This window comes from Gekko japonicus, unplaced genomic scaffold (assembly GCF_001447785.1).
Source record: "Gekko japonicus isolate JY-2015 unplaced genomic scaffold, Gekko_japonicus_V1.1 scaffold91, whole genome shotgun sequence".
NCBI classification, from domain to species: Eukaryota; Metazoa; Chordata; class Lepidosauria; order Squamata; family Gekkonidae; genus Gekko; species Gekko japonicus.
Window position 1 is genome coordinate 829,081 of NW_015172555.1, and position 13,475 is coordinate 842,555.

At 48.6% G+C, this 13,475-nt stretch overlaps 1 protein-coding gene across 1 annotated transcript in view; it reads right to left on the reverse strand.

Annotated features, from left to right (window-relative positions):
- Positions 1-13,475, reverse strand: part of SLC2A9 (solute carrier family 2 (facilitated glucose transporter), member 9) — a 176,432-nt gene that overhangs the window by 17,301 nt on the left and 145,656 nt on the right. The window contains exons 10-11 of the mRNA XM_015421182.1: positions 7,801-7,907; positions 2,954-3,029 (exon numbers count right to left, since the gene is read on the reverse strand). Coding sequence (XP_015276668.1) covers positions 2,954-3,029; positions 7,801-7,907 — 183 coding nt within the window. The remainder of the gene's footprint in view (positions 1-2,953; positions 3,030-7,800; positions 7,908-13,475) is intronic.

Sequence of the window (13,475 nt, forward strand, 5' to 3'; positions counted from 1 at the left end):
CCTAAAGCCCAGTGGATTGCAAACGCCAATCCCACGCATGAACCCACGCCCTGCTCCAGGTAAGACGTCTGGCCAGCCGAGTATGTCGGAAGCTTCCAGTGGACATTTGGTGGCCTTGCTTGAGATCCTGAGCTACCTGCAGTGCAATTACCTCTGGACGGAGCACAAAAACCTTTTAGGAGAATGACAAGCATGTACTGCTGACAACTGGTTCTCCTAGGCCTCTAAGACAGCATGTGACTCCTCCTCGAAGGTCCTTTCCGCACTTGGATCTCATCCCTGGTTTTATCAGAGTTCAACTCGTGACACAATACCTTGCATTTATCCCTGGTTATAACAGCATCCGTTTATCCCGGGACAAGTGTGGGGCGAAAGCGGGGTGACCTCAATGTAATGTGGAATCAAAAAATACCCCGAGATAATTACAGGGATGAGTGTAGAATGTAGGTTTCGGGGACAGGGCTGAACCAGGATTTAAGGTCTAGTGCAGAAAGGGCAGAATGACAGTTCTGGCTCCTCCGTTCCTTGGAGGATTCCTTTCCCAGGCGCTCAGTCTCATCCTCAGATTCTAAGGACCAGCGCCATCGACATGTTCAGGCGGGAATGAACCCCAAGAGGGGGACTACACTTGAAGGCTTCCTGTTGCCACAGGTGTAAGGTACTCTCAGAATCGAGGTCACGTGAACACATGAAGCCGCCTTCTACTGAAACAGACCCCTGGACCATCAAGGTCAGTGCTGCCTACACAGAGCGGCCGTGGCTCTCCAGGGTCTCAGGCACAGAGGCTTTTCACATCCCCTCCTGCCAGATCATTTTGCCAGGGACTGAACCTGGGACTTCCTGCATACCAAGCAGATGCTCTGCCACTGAGCCACCGCCCCTTCCTCTATCCAGGCAGGGAAGAGACAGAGTCGGCTGAGTGTCAGCTCTCAGTGTGGACTTGGCAGCTGGTGTGGTGCAGTGGTTTCGCTACCCCAGCTTGTGAATGCCTTCTCCCACAAAGAGCCTGAGTCTGGATACCCTTTTGGGAACAGTTGGTCCAAAAGGGTCTCCTAGAGCTTTTGGAAGGGGTTACACACACATAGTCTCCTTGCTGAGCCTTGACCCGCAGACCCTGCCTGGCTCTCCAACCTGTCGCTCCCACCGCACTGCTCCATGGGACAGAAGCGCAGACTCTGACTCTGGAACATGACATCTTCCTGCTTGCGACTCACTGTGGTCAGAGGTTGATGTGTTGGGGGAGAGGCTTTTGAACGGACGGTCACAGCCTTGCAGCGGAGGGCTGGACTGGAGCGCAACTCTGCAGTTTTCTGAAATCAGGCAGGCTGGCCTCAAGGATGTTAAAAAAAATTCTTTCTGGAGTTTTAAATGATGTGACTGTTGTGTAACTGCAACCCCTATGTCTGTATCTCCAAAGCACAAGGCTTTATCTGGCTGTGTTAAAGCAAGATATACACGATGAAAGCAAGCATATTTCTCAAAAACATGGACAGATCCTGCACTATTATCCTCAAAATGATTGCTTTGCTGACACAAAATAAGCCAATTTGACTGGCTTCCTCTGCAGGCTTCCTCTACAAGCATCCATCCTCTAAGCTTCCTGCTGGCTCCACACAAACACTTCCTTGCTCCATCCATTCCTGACCATGCATTCTACATGGAGATTTTCACAAGGCAAACTTACCATTTTCAGATATCCCTCTCCACAAGTGAGAAACGGTTGCATAAATGGGGGGGGGGGGGAAGAATCACAACTAAACCATTTTGGATATTTCAGCAAAGATATGGAACATATTCTTGGACAGCTAATTCTCGCATTATGTTTAGAAGGCATAAGTACATAGAACCGTGACTTAAAGTAACGTTTAAGATTTTCCTGCAGTTCTGAGAATTCCCTGGGGTTTGCAGAAAATTCTCTTATAGTTCTGCATAGCTCATCAACCCCCCCGCAGATTTTTTAATCTGCATGACAGGGTCCTTTCTTCGCTATTATAGTCATAGCCATTATAAGTAAAAGTGCTTGTGTTTTAATCTTTTCTTTACTGTTACGCTACTTAGTGCAAAATTAAGACTATGACTTGTAAAAATTGCTGGGTGTTACTGCAGAATTGAGGAACACCACCAGAGGCCTATTTTGTGATTAGAAGTCAGCAAAGAAAACAAAAGGAATTTTTATTCCGATACATCTCTACTCAAGCTGCTTCAACGTGAGTGCAAAATGCATTAGCAAATGCTGACTGACACAGTCATAACAGGATGAAAGCTACAGAACAAAAATAGACTTTACCATTTGGAACAAGAGAGAGAGAATGATGTATTTACTTAAAACACCAACATAAAAGTTCTGAGTTATCGCAAGTATTAATGTTATTAATCATCTGTCCTTGAATCAAATTGCACTGCTAAATATGCAATTACACATTCCATCAGAAAGGAGTAAATTCACATGTGCGATACATACTTACATACTTTCATACCTCAGACCTATATATGTAATAGTGGAAACACCTGCTATTTAATTGATTACAACTAAGCTAGTAACTAAAAATGAATTTCCCCTTGGTCTTGAGCCACAATAACCTCTGGAAACAGTGTCTTCTTCCCCGTTCCTTCCTCTCCCACAGAACACCCACAAACAGGAACACATGAACACGTGAGGCTGCCTTCTACTGCATCAGACCATCGGCTCATCAAAGTCAGTGGGGTCTACTCAGACTGGCAGTGGCTGTCCAGGGTTTTAGGCTTTTCACCGCACCTGTGACCTGATCCTTTCAACTGGAGGTGCTGGGGATTGAACCTGGGACCTTCTGCATGCCAAGCAGACCCTGTACCACACAGCCACGGCCCCTCCCCCAACACATGCAGAACCTTTACTTGTGTGACAGAACCATTACTGTGACAGTGAATAACTGACAGTTAATTCTAGTAAAATGTGCTTTGACAAGCTCATTACCTGGTCCAATGCAAAAGGATGCGATTATAGCAAGAATGCAGAATATGCTGAGGTAGCTGAGCCAGGATGCTTGATTCTGGAAAACAGTGTGTGGGGGGGGAGAGGTCACTAATCAGGAGTTTAGGGTTACAAGGAGTCACAAATCAGTATCATGCTTTTACTATGTCTGCAAAAAATCCTAAAGGTTCCCTTGCTCGAAAGCCAGTCGAATCCGACTCTAGGGTTGCAGTGCATTTCAAAGCCGAAGAGCCAGTGCTGTCCGAAGACATTTCCATGGTCATGCGGCCGGCATGACTAAACACCAAGGCGCACGGAACGCTGCTACCTAGAAAGGTATTTATAGTCTGTCTTTCTTGCTGAGACTCAAGGAGGATTACAAAATTTCAAACATTGCAACAGGAATTTCTCAGTTTACATAATCACTTGTTCAGTAAAAGGCTTTCAAGGGATTACGGTTTTGCCCAACAGTCCTATGACAGTCACTTACCAACAGTGTTCCCTCTAAGCTGAGTTAGTGTGAGCTAGCTCACAGTTTTTTTTAGCCTCCGGCTCACACACTTTTGTCTCAGCTCGGGAAGGGTGGCTCCAGAGCAAACTCATTCATGCAGTAGCCAAATCGCTCGCTCACAACTTTAATGCCAGTAGCTCACAAAGTAGAGTTTTTGCTCACAAGACACCACAGCTTAGAGGGAGCATTGCTTACCAATGTGTTCAGCACTTACCAATATGCTAATACAGTGTCACTAGCAGCTTGCAAGTGAGCACTGGCCGTATGATTAAACTTAAGACTTTGCTGCAGCTTGTACCCAAGAATTATGTTCTTATCCATAAAGAAGTGCGAACGGACATGTGGAGGGTTACATTTGGACTGCACTTTACATCATGATGCTTATACTGTGTGTGTGTGTGTGTGTGTGTGTGTGTGTGTGTATGGGGGGGTTAAAGTTACAACCAGAAAACTAAAACTGTACCAATATGAAGCTGTAGACTAATGAAGACTATTTATAAAAAAAAACCCACTAAGGTGTATTTTTTCTTTTCAAGTTTCAATCCACTAATATACAATGTACTATCAAAGAATCACTCTCGTCACAATGTTACATTCTTTGATGTAACATTCTTTGATGCAGCATTGTAATAAGGGTGATTCTCTGATAGTACATTGTATATTAGTTGATTGAAACTTGAAAAGAAAAAAAATACACTGCATTTTTTAAATAAATAGTCTTCATTAGTCTACAGCATCATATTGGTACTGTTTTGTAGTTTTCTGGTTGTATCTTACTGAACCGTGACCAGTGTTCCCTCTAAGCTGAGTTAGTGTGAGTTAGCTCACCGTTTTTTAGCCTCCAGCTCACAGATTTTTGCCTTCGCTCAGGAAGGATGGCTCCAGAACAAACTAATTTAAGCAGTAGCTAAATTGCTCATTCACAACCTCAATGCCAGTAGCTCACAAAGCAGAATTTTTGCTCACAGGACTCCACAGCTTAAAGGGAGCATTGACCGTGACCAGGGGTCATTTTGTGGAAAAAGAGGTGCAGAAGCTCATTAGCACAACTCATTAGCATAACTTATTTGCATATGCCACACCCCCTGACATCACTGGAAGTGTGTCAGAAGGCAACACCCACCGCTCAGGCTCCACTAGACTCTTTTGGATTGCTAGCTATGGGGAGGGGGGAACGTGCAGACCTGTCCTCGCAGAGGAGGGAGAGCTTGTACCTGAATAAACCCTGGTCTTAAAGGTGCCACTGGACTGTTTTAGACTGGGGGCTGGGGGGGGGGGGCTTTGCCACTTACCTGGAGGCTTTTTGCAACTTACCTGGCTGCTTCTTGCTCTGACTGAGTGCTGGTGGGAGCAGGGGGTGGGGCTTGTTGCATGTGCCCGCCCCTTGGGCTCTTTACTGCCGGAGCTCCGCTCCTGTGCGCTCTTGCAGGAAATGACCCCTGACCGTGACCCCTCCTGTGGTTGTGTGCCATCAAGTCGCAGCTGACCCACGGAGACCCCAGCAAGGGGCCTTGAAGGCCAGCGAGCAGCAGAGGTGGTTGGCCGTTGCCTTCCTCTGCAAAGCCTTCCTTGGTGGTCTCCCTTCCAAGCGCCGACCCTGCTGAGCTTCTGCGATCTTGTGAGGCGGGGCTCCACCCCAGGCCACCTTCCCTCCCACGCCTCCCTCTGATGCGGAAGACGGTTTTATTTAGGTCTTGTTTTAGGTTTTATTTTGATCTATATAGCTTTTATTTTTGGCAGCACTAACGGGTTTTTAATCTGTGACTTTTATAGATTTTATCACTGTTGTTTTCGTTGTGTTTTTACGATGTTTTATTTATATTATAAGCTGTCTTGAGTTTTGCAAGGGAGAAAGGCGGGCTTACAAATGTTTTAAAGAAATCGGATGCACCGGAGGGCAGGGTGACATTCGGGAGGTGTGCTGGCATCGCCATGCATTGGTTGGCTGCTTCACAACATGGGAGTGGCACTGGAACGCTGCTCCACGATTGGTGGGTATAGGTAGTGTTGCTATACAGCTGCTGACGCTCCGCTCTCAGCAGCTTGGAGTTGGGGCTATTTAAAAATACCTTTCCTTGTTGTGAACAAAAGCTGAATCCACTGGTACCTTTAAGACCAACAAAGTTTAATTCTGCACACCGACAAAATGCTTCTACCCAGGTTGGTCTTAAAAGTGCTCCTGGACTCAAACATTGTTCTATTGCTTCAGACCTCCATGGTGAACCACCTGAATTTGTATATGCCAATAAAGGTACTGAAGCTGAAACCACCTGAATGTATTTTCTTGTTGAGGATACTGCGGCAATCACCCTCAAATGTCCCACCTCTCCCTCAGGGCTCCGACCAATCCTTGAGATTTTGGTCTAATGCAAATCCAGGTGATTGTCAGCCAGCGGAACTCCACTGAGGGGGGGAAGAGAAACTTTCTGCCTTTGGGGATAGGGGATGTGGCTGAGCCAGGCATTTATAGGGCTTTCTAGCCAGGGTTTGGGGGTCGGCTTAGGGAAGAAAGTTTATTTGGGTGGTACAAATAAGCACCTTGTTCAGGGCCCATAATCCCTAACTGGTGTGTGTGTGTGTGGGTGTGCAGATTCCTTAAAAAGGTGTGCTTTGTGTGGGAACAGAGCAGCCCGGAACCTGCTGAGGGACCCACCCGTCCAGAGGAAGGGGGAATCAAATCTCCCCATAGGGGAGCTGGCTTTATTTCATATATCTGGATTATCCACACTTTACTTTCTGTTACATCACCCTTTGTCGTTCATCTCCCTCTGTGTCTTGCCCCATCGAGTCGAAACGCTAAGCAGCAGGGGGTCTCCGTTTACCTGGCACAGAAGGACAGCCTCCATCTGGCAGGTTTCCAAATAAGAGACCTTTGGGGAGCCCAGAGCTTGCCCACTACCAATCTGTCATTTAAAGCTTGAGCCCCGCCCCCCCTTTGACTGTGGGCAGTTGGGTTAGAAAGAATCTATGGCAGAGTGGGGACATCCTTCAGTCCAGAAGGCGGCTGCCTCCCCACCGCTAACCCCATAGCTGTCACAGATGCCAACTGCCTACCCCCACACCACACCCACGTCAGCAATGTGTCGGCATCCGGGGCTTCTTAGGATTGATATGCCCAAGATGTGGCAAAGGGTTATTATAATCATATTTAGTTAACACTGGGTTGGAGTCTATCAGCATTGGATGAAAATAGACTGAGGAGTCGCTTTGACCTCGAACCCCCCCCCAAAAAAGGGTGTGCTGGGATCTTGGGACCTACGGGGGGAAAAGCCAAGTGGGACGGGGCAAGAAAAAAAGGGGGGGTAGGGTTTTGGCTGAGATGGAACGGAAAAGCTGCCTGCCTCCAACCATGTCTTATTCACAAGACGTAATGAATGAAACACTTCTCAAACTATTCTCCATTGGCAGGGCACTTTATCCTTTAAGTACACGAACACATGAAGCTGCCGTAAGCGGAATCAAACCATCGGTCCATCAAGGTCAGTACTGTCAACTCAGACTGGCAGAGGAATCTCCAGTGGAAGGCATCAAGTAGTCGGTGATGTGAAAGACCTCAGCCTGAAACCCTGGAGAACCTCTGCCAGTCTGAGTGGACAATTTGGACTTTGATAGACGAAGGTTCTGGTTCAGTATAAGGCAGATGCATGTGTCCTCCAGGGTCTCAAGCAGTAGGCCTTTGAGTCAGCTAACACCTGATCCTTTTAGGTGGAGAGGCAGGGGATTGGACCGAGGGCCTTCTGTATGCCAAGCACTCTACAGCTGAGCCACGGCCCGTCTCTCAAGTGTCTCACTATGGACCTGGCAGTATTAAGGTGCTGGCTGCTTCTTGTTCAGGCAATACAGAAAGAAACAAAGAGCTGCCCAAGTCATAAATCCACCATTTAGTTTTAGTTTTATTTATGGCTGAGGCCAGCAATTAACATATAAAACACAACAAAATTAATATATAGTAAGAACACCTGTGAATAAAGGTAAAAGAAGCTTAAAACAGCCATAAAATACATTTTAAAATTCTTAAGAGACAGACAGTGAACAGAAAGATGATTAACATTTAACTTGCTGCGTTATTATAGGTTTTCTAATTCTTAAGGCAAGCCGTCCATATCTAGCCACTTGATATGTCACCTCTGGGTGCCTGTCCGCAAGGAGATTTTTCATAATATGAACTCTGTGCCTACTAGTGAGAGGTAAGGACTTGGGGAGCGGAAGGGATATACATCCACAGTTCAGCCAGACATACTGCTTCAATTTCCAGGTTACTTACGTTTCCTACCCTCCTCCTTGCATATGAGAATGAGTTAAAACAAAGGAAGCAGAGCCATTAGGAATGTGCACCTACCTGCAGAGTCATGCACACGGTGAGTATTACGAAGAAGAGAATCATCAAGCTGAATCCCCCGATGAGAAGAGGTCTGCGCCCAAGCCGCTCTATCACTAAGCCCTGAAAGGGGGGGAGGAAAGGCTCATAAAACCGGAGGCATTCTGAACGGCTGCTGCTAACTCTGGCAATTTCTAAAGGATTAATCCAAAAGCAATGGGAGCCCATTATTCCCCTGCTTCCATAAAGCCTGCAGATTAGCCACGCAGACCACAGGGCACTGCTTTTCACAAAGCAAACAACAACAACAACAACAACAACATCTCCCCAAGAAGAACATACATCAGAAGCATCATCTTGTAGCATTTCTACTTTCTAGATACACAACACGGCCTCAGCTCACAAAATCATTTAGGGCACAATCTGACCCTTTTGTGCAAGACACTCAATGAGCCTGTGCAGCAGAAGGTCCCACTGCGCCATGCTGGCCATTTCCCCCTTCAGTCTCTCTGTCCTTGACACCAACTCCGCGCCACCTCTGGCTGAGGCTGAGGTGGGCTAAAGGCCATGGGAGCTGTGGTGTGGACTGGAGATGGGGCTGAAGGGGCAGAAGGAGGGCCCCGTGCCAGCCCCCTCCCAAGACAGCCTTGGCAGCGGCCGGAGCTGAATGGGGGGGGGCCTTCAGCTTGCAACTTGGGGCTTGCCCGTTTGTCTTCAGGAAGGATGGAGGGAGAGGGGCCCTCGCTGTAAGGTGTGAAAGTAGACCTGAAAAGAGCGGGAAGAGATGAGAAAAGCGGAGGGGGGGGATTTAGGCTCCCCCACTCTGAGCCCTCCTTCCTAGCCCCTGCCCCCCCTCCCAGCACGCCTGCCACACAGACTCAAGCACCCCAAATGAAGCCCACTGGTCAAAGGGTGATGGACTTCACAGTCTCGGTTCCATAAAGACAGGCAAAGGGTTGCCCAGGCCACTCACCAACTGGATAAATATTTCACTGGGGCAGACACAAGACAGACTTAAATTTTCTGGCTCCCCTGAAAAACTGAAGTCTTTCACTCTCCCCCCCCCCCCCAAGAAAACATTGGTTTTAATTGCTATTCCATTTCAAAGCAAACAGAGGGGTTTGGTGACGGGAGAATGGATCTGTCCCCACGCTCTTCCGATTATTGGAATTGCTCTGTAAACGTCTTTGCAGCGAGTTGCACAATTTTAGAGGGGAATTTTCCAGGCTGCAGTTTGGGGTGCCACCCAAGAACCTTTCGCAACCCCCCCCTCCCCGCTCACACAGAGTTCTGACCTTCCTCTGGAATTCTGTTATGTCCTCCTACTCTGGTTGGTGTGGTATTCGGGGGGGGGGGCTTATTTCTCCTGCCATGGTAACTTTCTGGGATGCCTGCGGCAAAGCACAATGTGCCGGGGGACGATCTGTTCTAATGACTCAAGAGTATGTTGCTGCTAGCAGGTTCTGAATAGATCCCAGGGTAGCGCTGGCGTAACCAAGGTAATTCAGAGAGCCGTGAGTGCTGCCACACTGTCAGGTCTGCTTAACTCTCAAAAAAATTACCTTCGCCCAGTGAAATCAAACTGGTGTCGAAGACGGCTTATGGAAAGGAAAGTCCATACAAAAATATTTCTTGAGATGCTAATTGCAGTCGGTATCAAGTCTCTCTAAAAGTGGTAAAGCATGAGTGCAGAGATTCACGCAACACTGAAAGAAATCAAAGGCTTCACAGAATAGTCCTCAGGCGGGACTGGCACTTCTGTGCCACCCTTTGCCCCCTGGAAGCCGTATTGCGAAGCAGAATCAGGGGAACTAGTAAGCAGAACCATGAGTGAAGAAGCGGTGAAGGAGGGGGGAAGGAGGTGTGCGAGAAAGAGTGCTTTTGCTGAGTGGGCTGAGTCTTGGGCCATCGCCAGGCCAGGCGGGGTGCTGGTCCCGGCTGGCAGGCAGGCAGTCCACCTTCCTGGGCAACTTGGGGGCTTTGGCTGGCATACCGGAGCTGCTGTTTCCTTGGTGGTCCTGACAGAAGCACTAGGCATGCAGTAAACTGGGTGGGTGGGTAGGGGGGGGAAACGACTATGGCCATTAAAACAATAGAACAAAGTTGGAGTCCAGAGGCACCTTGAACACAATTCGAAGAAGTGTGTGTGCACACAAAAGCTCAGACCCAGAATTAAACTTCGTTGGTGTTCAAGGTGCCCCCGCCGGACTCCCACTTTGTTCAGTGGCTTCAGACCAAAATTCCTGGCCCCCTGGGATTTAAAAAATATATATATCAACAAACGTGCTTATTTGTTTCTTTGGGTGTTCTATCCACATCCGTGTCTACTGTTGGTGGCAAAACACCTTTATTGTTTTCTGCTGGCATTGTTTTGTGTTCACCAATTTTTACATGTGCTCTCATGCAAATCCCCGTGCTGTTTAATGCTGGGTTGCCAACAGGCTGGATCTGGGGGGGGGGGGAAAGTCCTGTTCTTTTAACAGAGTTGCTTTTTTCTGTCAAGTCGCAGGCAACTTCTGGAGACCCTGCAGGGTTTTCAAAGCAAGAGAGGAAGAGAGGTGGTTTGGCACTGCCTGCTTCTGTGCAATGACCCTGGACTTCCTCGGTGGTCCTGGTTCTCTCATCCAAATACTGACCAGGGCAAACCCTGCTTAGCTTCCGAGATCTGACAAAATTGGGCTTGCCTGGGCTATCCAAGTCAGGGCGACAGAGGTTTAATAGGATGTTCTTTACCTCTATGCCACGAAAAGCTTTGTTTCCCTTTCCCACACATTATTCCTCCATTGAAAGGGCAGGATTGCCCCCCCCCCCAATGCAGCTGGCAACACCACAGGTATTTGGAAGCGGAAATACGGTTATGATCTTAGTGCAATTCCCACAAAATTAGGCATGTTTAGGTCTCACTGATTTCATCAAGAAAGAGTTAAGTCTGTACTTGGCTCTTCTGCAGAAATAAAGGGGGAATTTGGGCTGGATTGTGCCCAAAGAAGATCTGTGATATTTATTTACCATTACGTCTCCTTCCTGCATCTGAAAGAATGCTGAGTAAATCATTAAGCAACTTTTGGCTTGCACAACTGAGTGTTTTTGATGCAGACACGCTAAGCAAATATTTAAACATGTAAAATGTACCACTTGCATTGTATTTATTGGAAATTGTTGTTGTGGTTGTGAGCCATTCAGTCGTGTCTGACGCTTGGAAATATATGCCTCTAACACAGCAGTCACTTTGCCAAACAATGGTCTATCAGTTATAATTATTTACAGAGGTCTAAAATAACTATTGATGTCCCACATAAATATTTTATGGGGTATACTGAATCAAGAATAGAAAAGCTTTTGTTGTTTCTTATTAAGAAGAAAAGCTGTTTTAAGTAGCTGTGAAGCGAAGTGAAACACTCAATCCAATATAAGCCCATCGATAAGTATAAACTGGAGTAACTCTGCTTTACCGGGACAATGATCTTAGCCTTTGACAGGGCTCTTCCAAGGACTGAAGAGATAACATACACCGGGGGTCCCCAAATTTGTGCAGCCTGTGGGCACCTTTGGAATTCTGTCATGGCATGGTGGGTGCAACAACACAATGGCTGCCACAAAATTGTGCCCACAGGCCCAGTGCTGGGCCCCCTGACATGTACGAAGCACGTGAACCTTCTGCCAGAACTGCTCTGCCACAGTCCCACTCAAGACCAAAAGGGAGGACAACATATGGCTTCGCCTATCAGCCTTTTCAACCTCACCCAGCCTCACCTGGGTTACCACAGGGTGGCCAAGGGGAACAGAATGCAGGTCCCATAATGCTTTATGCACGGCTGACCACGTTACCAAGACTGCGTGCAACCCTTCCGGCACCCCGAGGTCACGGCAGCAAATGCAGGTCTCCTTTTGAGGCTTGAGTGATGCCCCCACCTGCTAGAAATGCCAGACGGAGAGACGCACAACCTAGGACCCTCCACAATATATGTGGGTGGCTGGAGCCTCAGCTCACACACACATCTGGTGCTCCACAACATGCCCCGGATTCTCGTGAAGAGTTCGGGCAGTGTTTATAGGCATCCGTAGCACTCAGTTCACACTCAGAACGAGGAGACTGAAGTGAACGTCATTCCTAGGGTCATTCCACAGGGCTGTGCTTGGGGATAAGCCGGAGTGACTCTTGCCCACCGCCTCGGACTTGGCTGGGGTCCAGGTCCCCTGGGGATCCTCCTCGGCTTCACCGCTCACCAGGTGCAAAGTCTCGGGGCTGCCTTTCAGACCCATCCCTTCAGACCTCTGTGCCTTCCAGCCCGGTTGCTTCCTGACTCTCTGGGGCTGCCTTGGAGACCAATATCCCTGGCCCCCCGCTGCCCTGGCCGGGTTTACGCCTCTCTGTGGGTTCTAGGGCTGGGTTTTTCTACTGAGGCTGCCTGCCCGCAGTCCTTAATCCCTTCTCCTTCTCCCTCACCCCTTCCCGTGGCTGCCTGCCCACAATCCCTTCTCCTTCTCCCTCACCCCTTCCATGCTCATTGGCTCCCTCCTCTAGGAGGGCTCCGCTGTCCTTTTGAGCTGGGCTGGGTCTCCTTGGCTGCCGAAGCAGGTCTCAGTGACAATCCCCATCTGTGCTTTGCAGACTCAGCCGGGCCGCTTGCTCTCCTGACGGGGCTCTGCCCCACTCTGTCCGTGACTCCGGCACACCTCTCTCCCCCTTTCATGGCCCCTGGAAGCCTTTTGGCCATGCAGCCAGCTGGAGTGATCCCTGCCCTCCTGTCAGCAGCATCCCCACGTTTCCTCCTGGCTGGGCTGTCAGGAACACCCCACCCTGATGTCGCCCGGCCCCTGCGGAGTTGTCTGAGCGGCCACAACTGGATTTAATGCAGTCGATGACTCATCAGTATTATTTTTAATCTCTGAATACCAGTAGCTTGATTTCAAGAGAAACAAACCATGACCATCATTTCTCTGGTGCACTGCAAATGTTCAAAATATGTCATAGATACAGTCTCAGTTCTGTAGTGCCGGCCAGAATTATTGCCGTCTCTGCCTCGCAGATGGGAGAAAGGGGAGTAGGAGAACCGGAGCTCACCTAAGGCCACCGAGTGGGTTTGCCTCTGTGGTGAGCTTGAAGCACGGGGCTTCCCGACTCTCCGACTTAGCTACACGGCAACCACGCTTGCCTACAAAACGTGCTGTGTTCAAGTATGCCTTCCATTCCATTCGCTGTCTTGATTAGTGATGGGCTTGGATTTCGTCTTGCTAGTCTGTTCCTGACCTCTGGTTCCATTTTCAGCTTTGCTGCTATGGGAACTTGCGTTCTGCCAGAGCCCCATATGGCACCCAAGCGGCAGATATTTTTTTTCCCCTGGGTGGGAAAGGTCTAACAAATTAACACAGCCAGTGAAACATTTCTTGTTGCCTTGTCTAGTCTGATTCAGGTTTACCAACCCTGTCATTTACTGTACTGGTAATTTTGGAAGCTGCCGGGCCCTAGCCCAGCCCCCTCCCCCATCCTCACGCATCAAATCAGCTGCCATCCAATGTGTGCCACACAAACACCTGGTCGGATGCGGTAGGAGTGCCTCTCATTCTGCCCACCAGCATCTTGAACCACCCTCTCCAAAGGCAACTGCCTGGCATTAAGGGAGGATTCTTTCGTTTGCTGGTAACCCGAGAACACCACAGCAAACCTAAAAGAAATGGACTTCCTGGAATTTGGA